Consider the following 16,285-nt stretch of genomic DNA (forward strand, 5'->3'; position numbering starts at 1 on the left):
AGGCAACACTGGTAGTTGGGTGGCAATGTCAGGTATGTCATCCATTCTGGCATAGTCCAAGGGTCTTCTCCTGGCCAACTCTGCAGTGTTTATTCCCGGAGCTCTCCATTGGGAAGCGGGCTTCCTCAGCTGTTGCGACGTGCATCCCGGGGACTAGTCTCTTCTCCAAGAGAGGTTTCAACTCCTGGTGAGCAGAGGGGGCCTCCCTGAGGAGATTGATCCTCATGGCCTTCTGACTTGATCACACATTACCGGTGTTACAGTCCAGCTCCAGGAGTACTGAAGCTACCTTCAGTGACTCTTTGTCAGTGAAGTGGTCCTTCCACTTTGTGTACCTGTGTCCTCCGGTCTCCCTTCTTCCTCGAGGTCTTCGGAAGTTTAATTCGAGACGGAGGGGCTTTCCTTCTGGGGGCTCCAGTTCGTCCCAGACATCACTGGTACTGAGATTTTCGGAGTCTCCTCATCGATACTCCGTTCCTACTGCTTCACTATCTGGACCTGTTGTCTCAGGGTCCTTGTTTTTCCCTGGACCTGGATCGTTTGTCTTTGACTGCGCCCCTACTGTGGTCCTAGGGCTTCCCTGGCTCTGTCTTCATTGAGATGTTTAGAGCAGATAGGCCAGACTTTGCTGGGATCTGCCACGGACTGTGGCACACATAATTCTTATGGTATCGTACCTGTCGATACGATCCTCCGGTGTCCAGGATTTTCAGATATTCTGGCATTCCTTCCGGCTGGCTTGGGTTTCACCCTTGGCCTGGCCTTCCTGACAGTGCGGATCTCTACACTGTCGGTATGGTTAAGATATGGAATTGCTCCGCTCTGGTATCCAGTTCATCCTTTGGAGTGTTTTCTGGATTATGCCTCCACTTGTCCTCCCTAGGGACTCCTGGGGAGTTAGTAGTGGTTCTTTGTTCCGTCCGGGGACAGTCAATGGAACTGCTGGTTGTGATAGCCATTACATGGTCTATTGTTTAAGCTCTCTCTCTCTCAGGGTGTTTAAATCAACCAGGAGAGTGTCTGAATTGGGAGCGTTCTCATGTGGCTCCCTCTTCTGGAGGGCATCATGTCAGGGTGTGAGTTGCTCTCGCCCTGTATTTCTTCTTAGAGTGGTTTTTAGGTTCCATATTATTCTGGAACTTATGGTACGGCCATTCAGTCCCCAGTCTTCTCGGCTGGTGTGGCCTCATTGACTGTGGTCCGGCCTCTTTGGCTTTATATGATCCGTTCAAGTTCCTTATGGTAATCGGACTCCTTATTGGTGGTCTGCGGTTTCTGGTTTTCACAGGAAACGATGGCCGGCCTATAATGAAATGTTGGCTGGATGGCCTCGTATGTCTTCCTCAGGGGCCTACCCATAGGTAGGCATTTCTGTCGTTGAGGCTTGTTTTTTCTCAGGTCATGTAACCCTCGTGGGCGGCTCGTTGTGGCGCCTCGGCTGTTTTGCCTTACTAGGTGTCCACGTGGTCTTCTGTCCAAACCTTTTTTTAAGGTTCTAGGCATTGGTTTCCTTTGCCTCTCAGGATGCTTCCTTTTTGGCGACGGATTCTCCTCTCAGCACAGGAGCGTCCCCACCCTGGGTTGAACTGCTTTGGGACATCCCCAAGGTCAACCCTGTGGACCCCCTATGGACCCTGAAGTAGAAAACAAGAGATATGGTAAGAACTTACCTTTGTTATCTCTGTTTCTACGAAGTCCATAGGGTCCACAGGGCGCCCGCCCTGACGCACCTGGCTTCATATGGGCTGTGTTACTGGTCACCGGTTTCCCGTCTCCTTTTCTGTGAGTATGGTTCTAGAGTGTTCCAGTTTTCTCTCTCTTTTTCTCTCCTCCTCCGGCCTTTGGCTACTTACAAACTGAGGTGCCTCTGGCTGGGGGGTGGGGTTATAGGGAGAGTGGACCCAAGTGCATCCTGGGAGCTAAAAGCTTTAACTGCGTGGTGCCCGGATTTGGTTCCCAACCTATACCCCAAGGTCAACCCTGTGGACCCTATGGACTTCGTAGAAACAGAGATAACAAAGGTAAGTTCTTACCATATCTCTTGTTTTCTCTAGTTTGGTTGTAGTTGAGGTGGTACAAGGTTTGAGGCCAGTGTGTCTGCAATAGGTGGTCTGTTAAGCTGCTGTGTCTAAAGCAGTTCAGCTAATGGATTGTCCACCACATCTGGCTGTTTTTTATCATACAGATAGTGATTCATGGGTCAGTATGAAAAGTCTTGATATATCTCTCTTCAGTCTATATAATTTCTTTTTTCTATTTAATACAAGCTTAAGTACTTTATTTGTTCACAGGACAGACCTTTCATTCTTTCTCTGTAAATGCACCAGGATTTCCTGCAGTGGCGTATGTGCCCCACTTGCATTAGGCTCATAAAGAGAAGCACTGGACGAGTATAAGGCGTTTTAATTACCTACTTATCCTGCGGTTGGATACCATTATTTCCTTTTCCTTTTTGTGTTGGTGGCACTGCTGGCTTCTGTCTGCTGCAGTTGTGGATCCAACACTGCTGCATGCAGGATGGGTTATCAGCCATAGTCCCCTTAATTAGTCTGCAGTCATTTCTCTGGACTAGACTATCTGCTCTATCATACTGTACTCTGCCTGGAAAATTAGCTTAATTCCCTGTGCAGAATTTCTAATTTTAGAACCCCTTGAAGTAGAACTTAGTTTGAAGATAGAGCCACTGTATTCCTTTGTTTATGGCTTCATATTGAGGCATTCGTGTGTTGGTTGTTGGTTGTATAGTTTTGTGTTTCTGGGGCTTACCTTCCTCAGTGGATAGAATTTCCTATTTAACAGAGTTAATTATGGCCTTAAAATTCTAGGGTTCAGTTTAATGTAATAAATGAAAAATTTACAGTGCTAATAGAGGATAATGATCTTAATAAATCTTGGTAAAACAGATGAAGTGCAATCAATTTTAAAATAAATATAGAATTTTAATAATGTATATAAAAAACATACATATAAAAAACATGTGTAGGCCAATGTGTATTTGAGCTACCCTTGCATGAAATAATAGTATTCAAATGGATATAGGTGACAATGTCTTATTGCTCTATGACTCCTTTGAAATAACAGTGGAGAGAATATTAGAAATTCCAATTGGATTAGTCTCTACCAACTCACGATGTATAGGGATCCAGAAGGTGTCAAAGCGACATCACGCTTATTGAAGTGTCCCTTGGAGCGGTGAAACATAGGTGTAGTCCATGGGATTCCTTTAGAAGCCACTGTAGAAGTCCGTCTGTCGTTTGGTGAATGCCCAGACAAAGGATTGAATGGTCCACGGAGTCTGTTCCAAATTAGAGCTGACAGCAGAATAACTGTATCCAGAAGAGTCTTTTTCATGTAGAGGGGTGCTCAATCTCCTAACGTGTTTCGCTGGGTAACCCCCAGCTTTATCAAAGGTGATTATATGTTGGAGTATTGGAGATATTTACTATGGATCTAATGGATCTTGATACTTAGTATATCAGATCATACGATGGAACAACACAATATATTCTGTGTCCATCTAACATTACATCATAACTATTGTTAATTCAATTAAAACCTACTATTTTCAGTAATCATAGACTCTTCAACACTCTATAACTCCCTATGTTAAGTATTATCTATCCTTACTTATTTGTTGAAGTTCCAAAAATTATAAAATGTATTCAATTAGAAAAAAAAGCCAGGCCGAATGTGACCTTCTCCTATCAACAATAGACCATGTGACCTGGTAATATCACATGGTCTCTTGTTTACATCACATGATCGGCTTAACACGCTATGCAGTGTTAAGCAGAGGGATAAAATTCTGGACGGAATAGCTCAGTGTATGTTAAAACTCTTAATTTCTACTTCAGGGTCCATAGGGGTCCACAGGGTGACCTTGGGGTATAGCTGGATCCTGGATCCTCGGGCACCACGGAGTTAAAGCTTTTAGCTGCTCCCAGGATGCACTTGGGTCCAACCTCCCCTATACCCCGCCCCCGAGCCACAGGCACCTCAGTTTTAGATGGTGCCCGGCCGGAGTCGGGTCACCCTGCGGGGTGGGCTGCAGGAGCAGCCCCCTAAAGCTTTTAATTTTTTATTTAACTTAGTTAAATTTATTTATTTTTTACTATAAGTTTTTTCTCTAGAGCAGCAGCGCTGGGCTGTCTGTACAGACGCCCACGCTGCCGCTCCTTCTCCCTGCTGGCGCCGCGACGCCAGCACTGAACTGGGGATCGCGGCGGGGGAAGCCAGAGTCTGTACTAGCCGGACTCTGGTTTCCCCCGGGACTGCTGCCGGAAGACGCCGGGGAGATCAGGTAAGCCGCGCACCGCTGATTAGCGGCGGTGCGCGGGTTCCTTTCAAATGCAGTCCCATGCCCCCGGTCTAGGGGACAGACCGGGGGCGCTAGCGGTGGCGGCGGGCCCCCCCTCCAGCGGAGGCATACCCCGCCAGACCACTAGACCACCAGGGTTAATATCGTGGCAAGCGGGATGCCAGCAACCCGGGGGTTAATATGCTAGCCAGGGGAGGAAGCCTTCCCTGTCTAGCGGCTCCTCCCCTCAGCTCAGCGCGCCTTTCAGCTCGGAGTCTGGCGTCGCTGAGCTGCAGATACTCGGCCACTCCTCCTCTGAGGTCTCCAGCGGCCATTTTCTCTGTGGCAGCGTGGATACTCTCGGGGAGCACGCGGACCGGTCCCCCTGTGTACCTCTCCCCTGCAGAAGGACAGTGTACACAGCGCTATAGCCCTCCCAGACACTGAATCTGGGAGGTTGATTGTAGTGGAAAGGTGCAGTGAGTATATCTTCCTGCATGGTATGTGACTTTTGCTAGTGCTGCCTGTCTGTGTCTTTTTTCTACTTACTGTCAGCCTGTACCTATCCCTTTCCTTCTCCTACAAGCCCTACAGGTGTGCGGGGGAAGGGTGTTTCTACTGACCTCACCTATATAGATCACGTATTTGTGAGGTCCGTCACATACAGTTGTGTGCTACACGGTGCCATATTGTGGGCTGTTGTTCAGCACACTGGTGAGTGCGCACGTTTTCTTCCTAAGTCATGTCTGAGGAGGAGATTGAGCACTCCGGGGCTCCAGCATTGTTCTCCTGCAGGCGCTGTTCTGCAGGAGTGGATAGGGAGGATTTGTCACAGGACGGCCTGTGCGGACGGTGCCAGGCGGTCCCTGGTACGTCTAAACCTCCCATTTCGCAGGAGCCACCATGGGCGATGTTTTCCCAGGTGCTGGTGTCCATCGCGGACCGTCTGTCGGTCCCGCCTGCCGCCCCTACTAGGGCGTTGCCCCAGCCTGCCATCCCCCATTCCCCGGGTGTCCCACAATTATTGCAAACTCCCCCGGGGTCTCAGCCTGTTGGTCCCTATGCAGGGTTGCCAATGTATATTCAGTCCACCCCTGTGGCACAGCCGGCTGTGGTGCCGTTTCAGGCTCCTGTGACAGCTCCTCCACCCTGGGTGGATGCGCTTTCCCACACTGTCCAAGATTTGGCGGCAGCATCTTCGGCTTTTCAGTCGATGTTGCGCAGTGACGTGCCCTCCAGGGCGTCTAAACGCTCAGTCATGGCACAGGCTGCGCATCTTTCGGATTCTGAGGGGTTCTCGGATGATGGTGAGGTACAGGATGACTCAGCCTCAGATGCCTCAGTCCAGGAGGTAGACACTAAGTCTTCCATCAATGTGCGGGCTCTGGTTAAGGCGGTGCGGGCTATTCTTCTGATTGAGGATGAGGCACCCGCTCCCAAGTCAAGGTATCCTAGTTTTAAAAAAGCTAAGGTTACTTCTACAGCGTTCCCCTTGTCTGATCAGTTGACTGATCACATGGCGGTGGCCTGGCAGACGCCCAGTAAGCGTTTCCTGCCACAGAAACGCTTGGCGTCCAATTATCCATTCCCGGAAGCGCATTGTAAGAAATGGGAAACTCCGCCTGCAGTCGATTCCCATGTAACACGCCTCATCAGGAGTGCTACTTTGCCATTGCCGTCTATATCCTCGCTGAAGGATCCTACGGACAGGAAGGTGGAGACTTGTCTAAAGTCTATTTATTCTCTCTCGGGCTGTAGCCCGGCCGTCCATGGCCATCTCCTGGGTGGCCAAGGCCATTGAGGGGTGGGCCAACGCCTTTGAGGACACGTTTACGGATGAATCTCCGGACGTCCAGGGGGCGTTGTTAGGACAGATGAGAGATGCCGCCTCCTACATTGGAGAAGCATCTTTGGATGCTAGCCTGTTGACCTCTAGGGTTTCGGCGGCAGCAGTGTCTGCTCGTAGATCCTTGTGGTTGCGGTCTTGGAGAGCAGACGCGGATTCAAAGAAAGGCTTGGAGGCCTTACCTTTTAATGGGGAATTACTATTTGGTCCGGACCTGGACAAAATAGTAGATACCCTGGCAAAATCCAAGTCAGCCTTCCTCCCTTCAGCTACTACACCTGCTAAGGTCCGGAGCTCGGCGTTTCGTTCCTTTCGGGTTCAGGGCAAGGCAAAGGGTCAGTCCTTCCTGAGGCAGTCCGCACCCAAGACCGCCTCAAAGCCAAAGAAGCAAGCCTGGAGTGCTAGGCGCCCTTCTTCCAAGCCAGAAGATAAGCCTTCTGCATGATGGGGTGGGCCTCCCTCTGGGGGACCTCAGAGTGGGAGGCCGACTTCTTCAATTCGCCCAGTGCTGGCACAATACCACCACGGATGCCTGGGTGCGAGAAGTGGTCTCCCAGGGGTACGCCCTGTCTTTTCGGCACAGGCCGCCTTGCCAGTTTTTTTGCACAAGTCCTTCTCAGGACAAAACCAAGGCCTTGCAGGTTCAGGAAGCCATAGAGGCCTTGCTGACGGCGGGGGTCATTATACCCGTACCACAGTCTCAACGTGGGATGGGGTATTACTCTACGCTGTTTCTGGTGCAGAAACCCAATGGCTCTCATCGCCCCATCCTCAATTTGAAGTCCCTGAACAGGTTTCTCAGGGTTCCCAAATTCAGGATGGAAACTTTGCGTTCCATCATACTGGCGATGGAACCGGGGGATTATATGGTCTCCCTGGATATCCAGGACGCCTACCTCCATGTGCCTATAGCAACATCGCACCAACGGTTTCTGCGGTTTGCTATTCTCCACAACCACTACCAATTCAGGGCTCTACCCTTTGGTCTCTCCACGGCACCAAGGGTATTTACCAAGGTGATGGCGGTCATGTCGGCTCACCTTCGGAGCCAGGGGATACGGTTGCTACCGTATCTAGACGACCTCCTCTTGCTGGCAAGCTCCCCGGAGGTACTGATCCAGCATCTCCACCTGACGGTCGCTTGTCTACAGGCGCACGGCTGGTTGATCAACTGGAAGAAATCCTCCCTCATCCCATCACAACGGATGGTTCATTTGGGGGCCCTGCTGGACTCTCGTCAGCAACGGATTTTTCTGACTCCAGAGAAGGTCTCCTCCTTACAGCTGCGGATTCACAGTTGTCTGAGCAGTGGCAGAGTGTCGGTGCACTCAGCGATGAGAGTTTTGGGGTCCATGGTGTCGGCATTCGACATGGTGGAGTTTGCCCAGTTCCATTCCAGGCCCCTGCAGGGGCTGATTCTTTCAGAATGGAACGGATTGCCACACAGGATCCGCTCTCAGATGCTGGTGTTGTCCTCGGAGGTGCGTCTGTCCCTAGCCTGGTGGCTGCAGACAGCGCATCTCCTGGAGGGGCGCCCCTTTTGGATCCCGGAATGGGTTCTGCTCACGACAGATGCCAGTCTCCGGGGTTGGGGGGCGGTGACAGGCTCCTTGTCACTTCAGGGTCGTTGGTCGGCGGAGGAAGCGATTCTTCCCATCAACATCCTGGAACTGCGGGCAGTATACAGAGCCCTGCAGTCGTCCGGCACCGCTCTTCACGGAAGGGCCGTTCAGGTGCAGTCAGACAACGCCACCACGGTGGCGTACATCAATCACCAGGGAGGGACTCGCAGTCGAGCTGCGATGTCGGAGGTGTCCCGCGTCCTGGCTTGGGCGGAGCGCTATCTTCCAGCTCTCTCGGCAGTTTTCATCCCAGGAGTCCTCAATTGGGAGGCAGACTTCCTCAGCCGTTACGATGTGCATCCCGGGGAATGGTCGCTTCATCCAGAGGTATTCCAACTACTCGTGGACAAGTGGGGGCTGCCAGAGCTGGACCTGATGGCGTCCCGTCACAATCACAAGCTGCCTGTGTACGGGTCAAGGACAAGGGACACAGGCGCAAGTCTGATAGACGCGCTGTCGGTGAAATGGCTGTTTCAACTGGCTTACTTGTTCCCTCCGATATCTCTGCTGCCTCGGGTCCTGCGCAAGTTCAAACAGGACGGAGGCACACTGATCCTGGTGGCCCCAGCGTGGCCCAGAAGGCCGTGGTACTCCGATCTGCGGAGCCTGTCCATCGACGCTCCGTACCTCCTACCTCAACGGCGGGACCTGTTGTCTCAGGGGCCCTGTCTTCACCCGGATCTGGGTCGACTATCTTTGACGGCGTGGCTCTTGAGACAGCCGTCCTGAGGTCTCGGGGCTTTTCTAGCTCCGTTATTACTACCATGCTGAGGGCGCGCAAGCCTGCTTCCGCGAGGATCTATCACAGAGTGTGGCACACTTACTTTCAGTGGTGCGAGGCCAGAAACTATGATCCCCAGGTGTTCCGAGTTTCGCGTATTCTGGCTTTCCTTCAGTCCGGTTTGGACTTAGGATTACGTCTTTCTTCACTGAAGGTACACGTGTCTGGTCTGTCGGTGTGGTTCCAGCGCAGGATCGCTGCTATGCCGGACGTACACACCTTTTTTCAGGGTGTTTTGAGAATCCAGCCTCCCTTTGTGCCACCTGTGGCCCCGTGGGATTTGGCGGTGGTTCTTAGGGCCTTACAGGGTCCTCCTTTTGAGCCCTTGGAGTCAGTGGAGCTCAAGTGGCTAACTTTTAAAACTGTTTTCCTCTTGGCAATTGCTTCTGCCAGGAGGGTTTCAGATTTGGGGGCGCTTTCTTGTCGTCCCCCTTTTCTGATTTTTCATCAGGACAGAGCGGTGCTTCGCACTCGTCCTGATTTCCTGCCTAAGGTGGTTTCCAGGTTCCACATTAATCAGGAAATTGTTGTACCAGCCTTTCAGTCACCTGATCTTTCGGCTGGGGAGACTTCCTTAGACGTTGTAAGGGCACTCCAGGTTTATGTGGACCGGACTAGTTCTGTGAGGAAGTCGGATTCTTTGTTTATCCTCTTTGGTTTTCACAAGAGGGGTTGGCCTGCCAACAAACAGACTCTAGCCCGTTGGCTTCGTTCTGTTATTATTGAGGCTTATATGCAGGAGGGTTTACCTGTTCCAGCCTCTGTTAAGGCTCATTCCACTCGGTCCGTGGGCCCTTCTTGGGCTGCTAGCCGTGGCGCCTCTGCTGTTCAGCTCTGTAAGGCGGCCACCTGGTCTTCCATTCAGACCTTTTTGAGGTTCTATGCATTTGACACCTTTGCCTCTCAGGATGCATCCTTTGGGCGCCGGGTTCTCCTATCAGCACAGGAGCGTCCCCGCCCTTAGTTGGACTGCTTTGGGACATCCCCAAGGTCACCCTGTGGACCCCTATGGACCCTGAAGTAGAAAACAAGAGATACGGTAAGAACTTACCTTTGTTATCTCTGTTTCTACGAAGTCCATAGGGTCCACCCGCCCTGACGCACCTGGCTTCATATGGGCTCTGTGACTGGTCACCGGTTTTCCGTCTCCCATTTCTGTGAGTATGGTTCTTGTGTGTTCCAGTCTTCCTTCTCTCTGTTTCGTCTCCTCCTCCGGCCTGGGCTGCTTACCAACTGAGGTGCCTGTGGCTCGGGGGCGGGGTATAGGGGAGGTTGGACCCAAGTGCATCCTGGGAGCAGCTAAAAGCTTTAACTCCGTGGTGCCCGAGGATCCAGGATCCAGCTATACCCCAAGGTCACCCTGTGGACCCTATGGACTTCGTAGAAACAGAGATAACAAAGGTAAGTTCTTACCATATCTCTTGTTTTTCGAACAATAAAAGGTTTGCCTCACAATTAGGATTTTTTATTGGTGTTGATTTGTTTCTTTTTAATATATATTTATAGATGAAGTGCAATTAATCTCATGTGTGAGCAATCAGTGGCCATATTGATCTTGTATAAATATCTCCAATACTCCAACATATAATCACCTTTGATAAAGCTGGGGGTTACCCAGCGAAACGCGTTAGTAGATTGAGCACCCCTCTACATGAAAAAGACTCTTCTGGATACATTTATTCTGCTGTCTGCTCTAATTTGGAACAGACTCCGTGGACCATTCAATTCTTTGGGCATTCACCAAACGACAGACGGACTTCTACAGTGGCTTCTAAAGGAATCCCATGGACTACACCTATGTTTCACCGCTCCAAGGGACACTTCAATAAGCGTGATGTCGCTTTGACACCTTCTGGATCCCTATACATCGTGAGTTGGTAGAGACTAATCCAATTGGAATTTCTAATATTCTCTCCACTGTTATTTCAAAGGAGTCATAGAGCAATGAGACATTGTCACCTATATCCATTTGAATACTATTATTTCATGCAAGGGTAGCTCAAATACACATTGGCCTACACATGTCTTTTATATGTATGTTTTTTATATACATTATTAAAATTCTATATTTCTTTTAAAATTGATAGCACTTCATCTGTTTTACTAAGATTTATTAAGATCATTATCTTCTATTAGCGCTGTAAATTTTTCATTTATTGTATGTTATCTCTTTATTGAGTGTGACTACACATTTCTTGCAGCTGCTGTGGAAATAGGGCCCATCTGAGCGCTTGTTGTGAAGTTTTCTTCACATTATTTTCCTTGTTCAGTTTAATGTAAATGTGGAGAAATGTTTGATGTAATTTACATCTATCAACTAGATATCATTATTTATATATAGTTTATAATGTGATTTTAGTAACTTTTTTTTTTTTTTTATCCCCAGCATCACTGTAGCCGATATGTTACCATATGTGGAAGTGCTCCTATCTAATTTGTTTAAAGCCCTATCGTTACCTGGCTCTTCAGAAAATGAATACATCATGAAAGGTAAGTGGGGGGAGTATTTGTAAATCAGATATTAGGAATTCTATTCCATACTTGTCACACCTATGAGTAAGCTTACCATACTATTCCTAAACCGAGACGCTCATGAATCTCACTGATTTTGTTGCTGGCTGACTTCAAGCCTGCATGTCGCCTGGTTTTAATCAGCCACAGAACCTGTGTGATTTATGAGCGTCCCAGTTATCCAGTTTTCATTAACTCTAGTTAGTAGTCTTCTAGTTACACATGTCTGGACAGCAGCAGAGCACAGCACATTCGTTTTATGAGTTGTCCGTTATTTTCAACAGCGATCATGAGGAGCTTCTCACTGCTCCAGGAGGCAATCATCCCGTATATTCCTTCAGTAATTACTCAACTCACACAAAAGCTTCTTGCTGTTAGTAAGGTCAGTGTCTCTTCATCTTTCATTGTACAGTAAGTGATGCAGTATTTTATATCTAATCCTGTTTTGTTTTTTTTCTGTTTTTTATAGAATCCAAGCAAACCTCATTTCAATCATTATTTGTTTGAGTCCATTTGCCTGTCAATACGTATCACATGCAGGGCTACCCCAGCTGCTGTTGGTAGTTTTGAAGAGGCACTGTTCCTGGTGTTTACAGAGATACTCCAAAATGATGTGCAAGGTGGGTAGTGAGCAAGCTCTGCAATCTGCAGCCCAACTCTACTGATCCTACTGTAGTAACGTGCTTTCCTTACCTTTTGTCCAATTATTATATTACACTAGGTCTTTGGGTCCAAAGTTTCCAATGGAGGACACTGGGGGGTATAGCATGTGCAAGAGTGTCTGGGCAATAAAAGGTTAAAATCCTTCCAGGCATGTGTTAGAAAAAAGGTGTCTGCGCTAGTGTCAATACATATAACACATACCACATATATTTTTGTTATATAAATTTATTATAAATAAAATTAATGAACTGCAGTTCAATATTGTTAAAACAAATATTCACACATACAACATGCAAAATGTCTCCAATATATGTCTAAAGCTACACAAATAACGCTGTTGTAATCAAATGCACTGTAAAATGCATAAGTGTAGCTGTTGAGATCAAATACACTGTATCACTGCTAGCTAGGAAACAATGTAGCAAACAGTTGGATTGGTAATTCTGAATGTCAAAAAATATGTTCTAAATAAAATCTAAAAAATATAGTCACCATACAAGTTCAGGTCCAAATGGATTCCTTAGACCAATGTGTGGTGTATATTAATGCCGCTAGACCACGGTAATAAGGACCGAAGGGTCTCCTGACCAGTAATGCCCGCTCCCTTATTTTCCTTGTCCTGATAGTGGCAGTGAAACGCCGGACTCCCCAATGCTTAGCCCTGCCGAGGACTCCCAATAGATATATAGCAGCAGAGTGTGGGGCTAGATCGCACCGCTCTGGCGGCTCCCGACCAAGGTGTAGGGAAAGTGAGCAGATGACCAAATGTTGTATTCTCACTAAAGCGTATAGGCTCCAGGTGATGGAGGAGGAAGCAATGGTGCAGGCTCCACGTGTAAAGCCAGGAGCAGTGGCTTACAGGGGTAAGATTCTATTTGCTTTTTGAGAAAAACCCTGTAAGAGGGGAGAAACACGTCAAGGATATCAGTGGACTGCTGTTCACTTTTCTGCATATGTCTGGAATTTCTACTTCAGGGTCCATAGGGGGTCCACAGAGTTGACCTTGGGGTATAGGTTGGGAACCAAATCCGGGCACCACGCAGTTGAAGCTTTTAGCTCCCTGGATGCACTGGGTCCACTCTCCCTATAACCCCACCCCCAAGCCAGAGGCTCCTCAGTTTAAGTTGGTGCCCGGCTGGAGTCGGGTCACCGTTAGCGCAGGGGGGCTGATTAGCAGCCCCTAAGCTTTATTATATTTTATGAGTTCACAGGTTTATTTTTCTTTTGGAATCTTCAGAGCGGCAGCGTCGGACTGTCCATAGGACGTCCAAGCTGCCGCTCCGTCACCCCGTCGGCGCTGAGACGCCAGTACAGATCTGGGGATCTCAGCGGGACCCCAGAGTCTGTACTAGCTGGACTCTGCGGGCGCCCAGGACTGCTGCCGGATCCACAGGGAGTAGGTAAGGTCGCGGATCACCGCTTATCTGTGCATTTAAAATGCAGTCCGAGGCCTCCGGTCTCTGGGGACAGACCGGACACGGCGGGCCCCCCATACCCCGTGTGTCCACTAGACCACCAGGGACTTGGCGATCGGCGCTGGGAGTCGGCGTCCCAGGGGTTAATAGCCGGCCAGGGGAGGAAGCCTTCCCTGTTGTAGCGGCTCCTCCCCTCAGCTCAGCACGCCTTTCAGTGTCTCAAGTCTGGCGTCGCTGAGCTGCATTCTTCCGCGGGCCACGCTTCTTCTGAGGTCTCCGGCGGCCGTTTTCTCTGGTACAGCAGCAGATCTCCAGAGATGTCGCTTGGTCCAGTCCCCCTGCGTACCTCACCATCAGGTCAGTGTACACAGCGCTATAGCCTTCCCAGACACTGAATCTGGGTAAGTTGAATGTAGCGACGTGCAGTATTTTGTGTGTATGTATATATATATATATATATATATATATATATATATATATATATTTTATATATTTATTTTCTACTTCAGGGTCCATGGGGTATCCACAGGATACCTTGGGGTATAGGTGATGACGTCAGTCTTCAGGCACCACAGAGTTAAAGTTTTCAGCCTCCCAGGATGCATCTGGGTCCCTCTCCTATACCCCGCCCCCGAGCCAAGGCATCTCAGTTTCGTCGGTGCCTGGCCGGAGTCGGAGGCACTGTGCAGAGGGGGGCTATGAAGAGCCCCTGAAGTTTCTTTTAAAGGCAGCGCTGGCTGCACATCTGGGAGTGCAGCATGGACAGTTAGTACTGACGTCCATGCCGTCTCCCCTACACCCCGCCGGTACCAGAACGCCGGTACTGATCCGTGGATGCTGGTAGACATCTGGGGTCACGGCTAGCGGTGTCCCCTGATGTTTTGGACCATGGCCGGATCCAAGGGGATGCAGGTAAGCAGCGGGGTCCCGCGGTGGCTCCCCGCTGGTCACATGGTCCTGAGTCCCCAGGCAGGGGGCTCCCTGGGGACTGGCTGCAGCGTGGAGCCAGGCGACCAACCTGCGCTTCCACTACCCCCTTGGACAGCGGGCCGCTGCTGAGCGGCATGCGCTGCGGCGTCCCAGGGGTTAAATGCATGCCAGGGGAGCGCGCTTTCCCTGTCTCACAGCCGGAGCCTCCCCTGCTGCACACAGCCTCTCTGCTCTGCCTGATTGGCCACAGTGTGTCAGCTGTCCTCCCCAGGCCGGCCTCCTTCATCTTCTGCTCCTCGGTGGCCATCTTTAAAGCATGGTGAACACTGCTGGAAGCCTGTGAGCGGTGGCATTTCGGTCTGGGTCCCCCAGCATACCTCTCCTCTGTTTGTCACAGGTCAGTGTATGCAGCGCTGAGTCCTACCAGCCTGAGGGTCTGAGTAGTTGAGAATCAGCGCTAATAGTGCAGGGATTTGTTTCTTCTGCATTGTATGTGACTGAACTGCTAGCCTGCTGTCTGTACTTTCACTTTCTACTGTCAGCCTTATTACTGTCCCTGATCTTGCTCTGCTCAAAGCCCTTGCGGTGTGCAGGGTGTTACTCACACCTATACGTATTGGTATAGTGTGAATGTCACATACTTACCATCATGTCTGAGACTGATTTTCCTCTCCAGCTCATGTGTACTAAATGTAAGGTACCAATAGCGGAGGGGGAGGGTAACGCGGAGGGGTTATGCCCCCAGTGCCTGGCACTGTAACGGCCGATTATGGTCCCGGTACAGGAACCTCCCTGGGCTTGTTTCGCTAAGGCGCTTACAACCCTTGTGGGCCAGCTAGCTCCGCCACCTGCGTTTACCCAGACTGGTTTGTCCCAGCAGTCAGTGGTGTCGTCACCCATGCGGGAGTTCCCGAAACAATTGATGGTACCCCACAGTCTCCCTGTCCCTTCCCAGGTTTCTCCGGAGCCTGCGTGGGTTAATACTCTTAACTACATCGGTTCAGCATTTGTCCGATGTTTTACAGGGGGAGTCTGTGTTGCGGCCTCATAACGGCCGGTGGCGTCTTTATCTGCTCCTTATGGGGATGACGATGAGACGTCAGATCATGGGGAGATTCTGGATCTATCTGACCAAGAACCTCTCCGTACCAAAGAGCCGGACGCTAAGTCCAAGGTGTATATCCCTGGTCTTATTCGAGCGGTCCGCTCGGCTTTAGTTATTGATGATATTGGTCCTTTGGTGGCCACATTCATATATGCCTTTTTAAGGATATTAAGGGTGAGGCTACGGTGTTCCCTCTTTCTGATCAATTAGTGGATCATTTAGAGGAGGCGTGGAAAAATCCAGGTAAACGGTTTCAGCCCCAGAGACGCTTAGCCGTGGCTTATCAGTTTGCGGTCAATTATTTTTCTAAGCGGGAATCCCCTACGCAAGTGGATTCACATGTCACACGCCTAGTCAAAAGTGCCACGTTGCCTATGCCTTCGATGTCATCCTTGAAGGATGTCACTGACCGCAAGGTGGAGATCTGCCTCAAATCCGTTTATTCCCTTGCAGGGAAGCATCCAGACCGGCTCTGGCCGTGTGTTGGGTAGCCAGAGCTATGGAGCGCTGGGCGGATAATTTGGAGGCGTCTTTGGACTCTGACTGTTCGGCTGAACAGACCGAGTTGGTGGGCAATCTCCGAGACTCGGCCACTTACATTAATGAAGCGGCCTTAGATATTTGTATGCTCACCTCTAAGATCTCCTCTGCAGCCGTGGCTGCTCGTCGCATCTTATGGTTGCGTTCTCGGAAAGCGGACGCGGATTCCAAAAAGGGATTAGAAGGTCTGGACAAAATTGTAGTTACGTTGGCAGCCGCAAAATCTGCATGTCTTCTGTCTGCTACGATTCCTTCTAGTGCTGGTGGGTCGTCCTTTTGGCCTCACAGGGCCCAAGGTAGGCCTAAAGTACAGTCCTTTCCACGGCAGGCTGGGGCCAAGAAATTGTCCAAGCCCAAGAAACAGGTCTGGAGTACCAGACGTCCGGCTCCTAGGTCAGATAACAAACCTGCGGCCTGACGGTCCAGGCCTCCTTTTGGGGGACCCCAAAGTGGGGGGCGCCTGCTTCAGTTCGCCCGGTGCTGGTCGCAGTGCATGTTCCAATTTCCCAGAGGTGCCTGGGTTTCTATTCCATTCTATTTTTGGTGCAGAAACCCAATGGGTATTACCGTTCAAT

At 50.0% G+C, this 16,285-nt stretch overlaps 1 protein-coding gene across 2 annotated transcripts in view; it reads left to right on the forward strand.

Annotated features, from left to right (window-relative positions):
- Window positions 1-16,285, forward strand: part of CSE1L (chromosome segregation 1 like) — a 119,698-nt gene that overhangs the window by 52,707 nt on the left and 50,706 nt on the right. For both annotated transcript variants that reach the window (XM_088472171.1, XM_088472172.1), the window contains exons 17-19: window positions 10,933-11,036; window positions 11,342-11,439; window positions 11,527-11,677. In XM_088472171.1, coding sequence (XP_088328297.1) covers window positions 10,933-11,036; window positions 11,342-11,439; window positions 11,527-11,677 — 353 coding nt within the window. The remainder of the gene's footprint in view (window positions 1-10,932; window positions 11,037-11,341; window positions 11,440-11,526; window positions 11,678-16,285) is intronic.

This window comes from Taudactylus pleione, unplaced genomic scaffold (genome assembly GCF_031769625.1).
Source record: "Taudactylus pleione unplaced genomic scaffold, aTauple2 ptg000121l, whole genome shotgun sequence".
NCBI classification, from domain to species: Eukaryota; Metazoa; Chordata; class Amphibia; order Anura; family Myobatrachidae; genus Taudactylus; species Taudactylus pleione.